The sequence below is a fragment of the Puma concolor genome, chromosome A3 (assembly GCF_028749965.1).
Source record: "Puma concolor isolate L17-30 chromosome A3, mPumCon1.1.hap2, whole genome shotgun sequence".
NCBI lineage: Eukaryota > Metazoa > Chordata > Mammalia > Carnivora > Felidae > Puma > Puma concolor.
In genome coordinates, this window is record NC_141669.1 from 112,725,828 (window position 1) to 112,734,379 (window position 8,552).

The 8,552-nt window shown below is 45.8% G+C and overlaps 1 protein-coding gene across 3 annotated transcripts; it reads left to right on the forward strand.

Moving 5' to 3' along the window:
- The first annotated feature begins 252 nt into the window (after positions 1–252).
- On the forward strand, positions 253–8,552 carry LOC147582682 (signal-regulatory protein beta-1-like). 3 transcript variants are annotated; one of them, XM_086701857.1, is made up of 5 exons: positions 253–628; positions 1,021–1,158; positions 5,243–5,590; positions 7,775–7,864; positions 8,259–8,552. In XM_086701857.1, the coding sequence occupies exons 2-5, from the start codon at positions 1,086–1,088 to the stop codon at positions 8,342–8,344; spliced, it is 597 nt and encodes a 198-aa protein (XP_086557983.1). In that variant the 5' UTR covers positions 253–628; positions 1,021–1,085; the 3' UTR covers positions 8,345–8,552. The 3 variants fall into 3 exon arrangements, with proteins under 3 accessions (XP_086557983.1, XP_086557982.1, XP_086557981.1); XM_086701856.1 differs by having other exon boundaries at positions 255–628; positions 1,001–1,158; positions 7,514–7,864; XM_086701855.1 differs by having other exon boundaries at positions 256–628; positions 7,514–7,864.

An 8,552-nucleotide genomic window follows, 5' to 3' on the forward strand; every position in this document is an offset into this window, starting at 1 on the left:
TGGGAGCTTGACTGCATCTGGTTGCAAATCCAGCACTCTTGACCTTCAAGGCACTAAAAATCCCCGTCTCTGAAGAGTTTAGAGTCTGCTGTAAAGTATGAAGTCCACCAGAGGTGAACAAAAGGGTAAGAGGCTGGGGACTGAAGGAAAGATCCCGTTAATCCCTCAGCAGGAACCATGGATAGCCTCCCAGCATGGAATTCATCTTTCCAGAACAAGGTGACACAATGGTGACATCACAAAGGGAGGGGGAGTCTTGTCATCTCGTACAGGACGTTCAGCCCGCTCTGCATTCTCCTCTTGTTCTAACACCTCTCTTGGCCTTAACATCCTGTTGATCCCGAGGAGGAGGTGGGGCTCCCAAGGAAGCAGTAGCGAAATAGCCCTAGCCGTCAGCATGTGACTACGGATTCCTGGACATTAAAGGGTCAACGGCGGAGCGTGGGCTGAGAGTCCCTGGAGACAACCTGTGTGCTTGGGTAGAGCGCAATCCAGTGGTGAGAGAGAAGGAAGCAAACGTGCTGGGTCCTCTCTCTTTCTGAGAGTGTTTCTTGTGTCCCTCCACTCCTTTCCTCCAGAACCGGCCCAAGACCCAACACAGACAGCAGGACAGCCCTCCGCTGCCCAGGTATGTGTCTAGGTGTGTTGCTTTCCCTCTTACAGAGTATCGCCCCAGCCCATCTCCCCTGTGACTCCCTCCATCTTCTAAAGCACACATCTTCACAATCTCCAAAACTCTAACCTCTTTCCCACACCGTATCTCTGGGATCTGTAAACTGGCAGGTGGGCAGGTTGGCGAGAACCTCAGATGGGACGAGGCTCAGGAATGAGCACAAGCCTGTGGGTGTCAGGCCCTTAACTCTGGGAACCCCAAGCATTTCCAGCAGCAACTTCTCAGCTTACAGCCACCTTGTCTGTTCAGCTGATCATCTAAAAAGTGTTACAGTCCCATGGTCTTTCCTCTCATCACAATCCCCTTCCTCTGACATCATGGAAGCAGGGAGTGTCTTCTCTCCTCAGAGCACAGAGTCCTGGACCTCTCCAGGACAACACTCAAGACAGAGAAGGCTCCAGGGGCCACGACGATGCCTGTCCTTCCCTCCCTACACTGCCCAACTCTGCCATCCCTGCTGCTGACTCTGCTTCTGGGATTCACAGGTGAGTGGGGCTCAGGTGTGTTTTGTGGGGGGCTCCCCTATGCCTGTTTACTGTGTTCTCCTCACCTATTACCCTAGAATTTCTTGGGGGAGGGTTTTTCTGTCCCAGCCAGAATTTATAGAACTAGACTGGAATGGCTCCCAGCTCACAACATCTCCCAGCGGTCATGTCTGTTCCACACCCTTTTGTTCAGGTAATGGATACACCCCCCCAATGGTCACAGGGCTCAGCGCAGCATACCTGAGAGTTCTCATCCCTTAGCCCCTAGGATCAGAGAACCTGAGTTTTACACTTATCACCCCTACACAGATGCTACCTCTCAATGGAAAAAAAAAAAAAAAAAAAAAAACGTGTTGGAAAACATGAAAGTATAAAGCAAGGAAAGAAAGCACGGTGCTTCCATCCAAAGATAATCACCTTTAAAAATTTGCAGAGGTGTGCGTGCTCATGGAATTTAGCCAGAAGTGGTCACTAGAGGTCTGTCTGGGTCACTGATGGAAGGTGAACATTGCAGCGTCAACAACAGGACTGGGCAGGTCTCCTCTGCTTGCTGAAAAAGCCAAGCAAGCATGTGGAGTCTCTTCCCCAAGGCCATTGGTTCATCTTAGCAGAGGTTTCAGTCCCAATGCCAGAGCACATGGCCTTAGGGGTTCACATCAGATGAAAGAGGAAGCCAAAACCATTATCTGAGTCTAAGGAAGAGGAAGAAAGCTTAGATAGCAGAGAGTAACGTATATGAGACACCCGGGCCCACTGGAGAATGTCAGCAAACATCTCAAGAGAAATTAACACCAATTTTGTACAACGTCTTCCAGAAAAAAGAAGAGGAGGAAACACTTCCCTACTCATTTGATGAGGTTATTATTATCTTGATAGCAAAACCAGATAGACTTTACATAAAATAGAAAACTACAGACCAATATCCCTCACGAATCTAAAGGCAAGAATCCTCAACAAAGTGTCGGCATATAGAATTTCACAATGTGCAAAGTTATATGCCATGCGTAAGTAGGATTTATTCGAGGCATGCAAAGCTGTTTCAACTTTTGAAAATCAGTCATTGTAATCCATCAGATCAAAGCGTTAAGGGAGAAAAACTGCATAACGGCATCACTTGATGCAGAAGAAGCATTTGACAAATCCAAAATCCGTTCATGATGAAACCTCTTGGCAAACCATAAATAGCAGGGAACTTCCTCTATGTGATAAAGAACATCTACAAAAAGTCTCACAGTTATCATTATACTTAATGGTGAAAGACACTGTATGTATTTCCTAAGACAAGGACTGAGGCAAGGGTGTCCATTCTCACAACTCTTGTTCAAAATAGTACTGGAAGCTGTAGCAGAAAGAGGGACAAGAAGGAAGGAAGGGAAGAGAAGGAAGGGAAAGGAAAAGAGTGTAAATTGAAAAGAAAAGAATAAAACCTCCTTGTTTACAGATGACATGACTGTCTACATAGAAAATCCCAAAAAGCAGGGGCGCCTGGGTGGCGCAGTCGGTTAAGCGTCCGACTTCAGCCAGGTCACGATCTCGCGGTCCGGGAGTTCGAGCCCCGCGTCGGGCTCTGGGCTGATGGCTCAGAGCCTGGAGCCTGTTTCCGATTCTATGTCTCCCTCTCTCTCTGCCCCTCCCCCGTTCATGCTCTGTCTCTCTCTGTCCCAAAAATAAATAAACGTTGAAAAAAAAAAAAGAAAAAAAAAAAGAAAATCCCAAAAGGATCTCCTAAAAAAAAATAAATAAAACAACAAAAAACTCAGGATAATAAGCAAGTTCAACAAGGAAACGAGATCAACACACAAAAATCAGTGTATTTCCATAGACTAAACACACACGTGACCATTTATCTTAGCACCCAAAAGAAGAGAAATACTTAGGTATAAATTTCATATAATATATACAAGATCTAGGGGCGTCTGGGTGGCTCAGTCGGTTGGGCGTCTGACTTCAGCTCAGGTCATGATCTCACAGCTTGTGAGTTTGGGTCCCGCCTCAGGCTCTGTGCTGACAGCCCACAGCCTGAAGCCTGCTTCAGACTCTGTGTCTCCCTCTCACTCTGCCCCTCCCCCGTTCATGCTCTGTCTCTCTCTCCTTGAAAAATAAACACTAAAAAAATTAATATATATATATATATATATATATATATATATACACACACAAGATCTATATAAAGAAAGCTAGAGAACTGAACAAAGCAATCAAGAAAAAACAGAGATACATTCCATGTTCATGGATAGGAAGACTCAATATTGCCAAGATGTCAGTTCTTCCCAATTTGATCTATGGATAAATGCAATTCCAATCAAAATACCAGCAAAGTACAGATATTGACAAACTGACTCTGAAGTGTATATGGAAAGGTTAAAGATCCAGAATAGCCAACTCAACGTTGAAGAAGAACAAGTCAGAGGACTGACACCATTCGACTACAAGACGTACTAGAAAGTTCCAGTAATAGAAACACTGGCATTGGTGAGAGAATAGACACACAAATCAATGCAATAGAATAGGAAGTCCAGAAATAGACTCACCTAAATACAGCCAACTGATCTGTTGGAAAGGAGCAAAGATAATCTTTTCAACAAATGTTGCTATAACAATTGGAGATCTGCACATCCACGTGCAAAAAATAAAATAAAATAAAATAAAAAAATTCTAGACACAGACCTAACAGGCTTCATAAAAATAATGTAAAACACAAAACTATAAAATTCCTAGAAGATATCCTAGAAGAAAATCTAGATGATCTTTGATATGGAAATGACTTTCATTCATAACCAGAGTTCGCATTTTTTTTTAAATTTTTTTTTCAACGTTTATTTATTTTTGGGACAGAGAGAGACAGAGCATGAACGGGGGAGGGGCAGAGAGAGAGGGAGACACAGAATCGGAAACAGGCTCCAGGCTCTGAGCCATGAGCCCAGAGCCCGACGCGGGGCTCGAACTCACGGACCGTGAGATCGTGACCTGGCTGAAGTCAGACGCTTAACCGACTGCGCCACCCAGGCGCCCCAGAGTTCGCATTTTAAAGCAGTTTTAAGTTCACACCAAAATGGAGAAGAAGGGGCAGAGATTTCCCTTCCCCACACATCACAGCCTCCCCCATTATCAATATCCTCCACCAGAGTGGTGCGTATATTACAAACAATGAACCTACACTGATGTCATTAACACCCAAAGACCATAGCACACATTATGGTTCACTCTTAATATTGTATAGTCTATGGGTTTGGACAAATGTATAGTGAGATCCGCCTTTGTAGTATTTTACAGAATTGTTTCGCTACCCTAAAAACCCTCTGTGCTCTGCCTATTTACCTCTTTCCACCCTAACCCCTGACAATCACTGATGTATTTACAGTCTCTATAGTTTGGCCTTTTCCAGAATGTCATACAGATGGAATGGTGTAGTATGCAGGCTTTTCCTGCATTAATGATAAGCTTTTAAGGTCCTTTCACATCTTTTCAGGGCTTGCTTGAAAGCTCATTTCTTTTTATAGCACTGGATGATATTCCACTGTCTGGATGTACCACAATTTCCTTATCCATTCAACTACTGAAGGTCATCCTAGTTGCTTTCAAGCTTGGCAATTATAAATAAAGCTGCTATAAACTATGAGGTGGAATCTGTTCCCGGCCTCACTCCTAACCTCTGGTAGCCTCAGATGGTCCTCAGAGGGTACATGACATTCTCCCTGTGACTTCACATCATCTTCCCTCTGGGCATGACAGATAAGCTAAGCTGCGCTTCAACTCCTGGATCACATGAGCTATGAAACCGTATGTATGTTCTTAAACCGCTAAGTTTGGGTCATTTGCTTTTCAGCAGGTTCCCTTGTTTATTAGAGCCTACTATGCTCCAGCCCATCTTCGTATCGTGATGCAGAAAAGAAGGTACCCGCCCCCTTTCTGTGCATTGGTCCCCTCCCCCTCATCCCATATGGCAACCCAATTTGTAATTGTCATACTTTGGTGCCAGCTGAAAGAGTATGTAATGAGACTCCACCTTGACCTAGAACCAGACACTCAGAACATCTTGGGCCAAGACAAAGAACACGAGAAATGATGCAAAGTTTCTTTCCAGGAACTGCAGGTGAAGAGTTCCAGGTGAACCAGCCTGAGAGTTCAGTGTCAGTCAGAGCTGGAGACATCTTAACACTGGCCTGCAACGTGTCTGCTCACTCCCCAGCAGGGCCTGTCTTGTGGTTCAGGAAGAATGGGCCAGAACAACAATTAATCTACAGTTTCAATGGCAGCCACTTCCCCCGAGTAAACCAAGTGGAAAACACAGAGGTCAATCAAACAGACTATTCCATCCGCATCAGTGATGTGTCACCCAAAGACACGGGCACCTATTACTGTGTGAAGTTAACAATAGGGCATCCTGACATGGCGTACGTATCTGGTTCAGGCACCTACGTGTCTGTGAATGGTGAGTACAGGTCTGACAATTTCCATCCCCTTGGTTTGTAAAACTAAATTCTCCAAAATCTGAAACGTACCAAATCATCACGATACACTGGATACTGTGTCCCTTCATCCACAAACAACCCTGCAGGCTGGGATTCTATACATGGCTCTTCTGTTAGTCTGGGGCCCTGAGCCCACTATTGAATCAAGCCTTGTTACAGACCAGGTCCTTCTCTGATGACCCAACCACTAAAACCCGAACACAGAGATACTCCAAAATAAAAAGATGTTCAGTAGGTAAAATGCAACTACATGTGTGTACCTCACGGTCCAAAAACTTGGTAAAATGGGCCTAGAAGTCTGAGTGCCCTTTCTGAGGTTTAGGGACAAACTTGAGCTCAAGAATCTGCATTGTGTCTCTTGTGGCCTATATCCTGACTCTAAGCATCAGTCCCAGACAGTTGCAGCCACATATTAGCTTCCGGATTTGGATGGAATCTCAACCCAGTTGGAGTTTGCCCCCAAGCCTAATATCTCCTGAGCCAAAACAAAGGTTCTGCCACAGCCAGGCAGAACCTCTACAAGCCTGCACAATTCCACTTGCCCATTTCTAACTGGAATGTCACTGGGGCCTGGTGGAAGGTTCCTGAGCAACCACCACAATGCAGTCAGGGACTTCATTCCCCATACAGGAAGTCCATGAGTGAATGTGGTCTCCTACTATGGCTTCTGGGGAACCTAGGGACCAATAGGAGTGTCCTTGTGTTGTCACCCACTCCCAGGTCTTGTTTGGAAAAGCTGTCCTGGAGGGGTTGACTCACTCTCCTCACACTTGATCCTTCCCTGGTCTGCCCTGGGCTACCCTCAGCTCTGCTGTTCTCTGATTCTCTGAGGACAAGCAGTGTTTCCTGCTTCCTCCTATGCTCTGAGTTAATTCCATTAAATACAGTGAGATTAGGGTATCCATCTGTTCTGCTAGGAAAACCAGTCTTCCCCAGTCATGTTCTCCTCAAGTCCACCCACGTTCTAGGCCATCCAACTGGCCATGGAACATTTACACATTTCCCTCAAGCTAGAAAATGTGAGTGTAGGCAGCCTACCTGCCATTCTCTCCCAGCCTCCCCAGCCAGGAGTTCCCTTGTCTCTCTAACCTGCACCTCACCCCATCAGTGACGTTGATGGTTTGCCAACCTGAAAGGAGAGATATTACCAGGACCTGACACAGCGCGTGGTAGGGATGTTGGTGGCAGTGGGTGTCAGGGGTCAGTTGTGGACCCTTCAAAATTGACAAGGTCCCTTGAGGCTCTACTCTCTTTTGTTGGGAAGAGGAAACTGTCTCTCTTTTCTATCTTGAGAGATAAGCAGAGGAACCACACCCTGCCTGCATGCACATATAGTAATCCTAAATGCCCCCCCCCCAATTCTTTAGGTTTCCTCTCTCTCGACTTCCCCTTTCTCCATACCTGTCAACACTAATATCTCCACAAATTCCGTGGCTGCTCACCCTTCAGAAAAGAGATGAAGGTCAATCCCAAACTCACTGTAAGTATGAGGTGGGCAGAGAGTACTTGGACCCATCTCCAAATGTACTGAGTGATCTTTGGCATTTAAATGGGGGAGGGACTAGTCTCTCTCCATGAACACTACCAATTCATAATCCCAGAACCTCTTCCTCCCTGTCTTCTTACCTTGGTTAGGGGCTGAGACGTGGAACTGGGGAGGTGACACATCTGATCCCCTGCACTGACCCCCCCCTCAGTCGGTGAGGTCAGGAGCTTCCACCACTTGCAGAGGCCCCTCTAAACTCAGCGTGTGCGTGCTCCCATGTGGCATTAAAAGAACTAATTAATGAATGGGGTCCGACCATGATCTGGATCCAAGTTCTCTCCCATCCTCTCTAGGTCAGAGCATGGGAAGTAAGAAATGATTTTGAGTTTCTTTGCAGGAGCCTCACATGAGCTATTCCAGGTGCAACAAGCTGAGATGACACAGACTGTATCGACCGGAGACACAGTCACCTTGAGTTGCAGGGTACCAGATTCGTTCCCCAAAGGACCTGTCTTATGGTTCAAGGGAACTGGGCCACACCGGGAATTAATCTACAATTTCAAAGGAGGCATCTTTCCCAGAGTAAAAGAAATTGGACGCACCACCAAAGCTGGCAACACAGACTTTTCCATCCACATCAGTGAAATCTCTCTTGCAGACGCCGGCACCTACTACTGCGTGAAGTTCAAGGAGGGGCAACCTGACCTGGAGTTCCAGTCAGGTCCAGGCACTGAGGTGTTTGTGACTAGTAAGTTTGTCTCTTCCTTCCCCTGTTATGGGCTGCTATCTCAGTTAACCAAGTCCTCTACTCATCGAACAACTAGATTATGCTAAATATTATTGAAGGTGCAATATACATTCTTCTGTCATTCTCTCGGCAACTTGCGAATTAAGTGTTTTACAGGAGAAGAAACGGATTCAGAAAGGCCAATTGAGTGATGAAGGACATTTTGGTTGACATCCCAATATTCAACCCACCCCCAATAGCCTAGACTAAACCAGTTAAGGGTAATTTCATGACTCCCTACCAGTGATTAACTCAAATATGAGACTGTCTTAAGCCAATTTGTGTCCCTAAGAGAAAAGAATAGGCTTGCAGAGAAATCTGGGAAACTAATGCAATTCTCTTTCTTGTTGGCTAGGAACAAGCAGTCATATTGCCCCAGGTGCTCCTGAGAGACATCTTATGACCATGAGGGGAACCAAGTTGAGGAAAAATCTGCTCTAGAGAAGTGCAAAGATATAAAGAATGTGGGTTGACGACATTGCACCGCCATATTGTTCCTGGTTCCAACCCCACTTCTGGACCTCCAGTTATGGGAGAGAAAACATCTCCTTGTTAAGCCAGTTTCCTGAAAGTTAGCACTATCCTAAGGGATGCCAGGTGATAAAGTTCCCACGTCCACGGAGCACTAAAGTACGATTTCAAATCATGG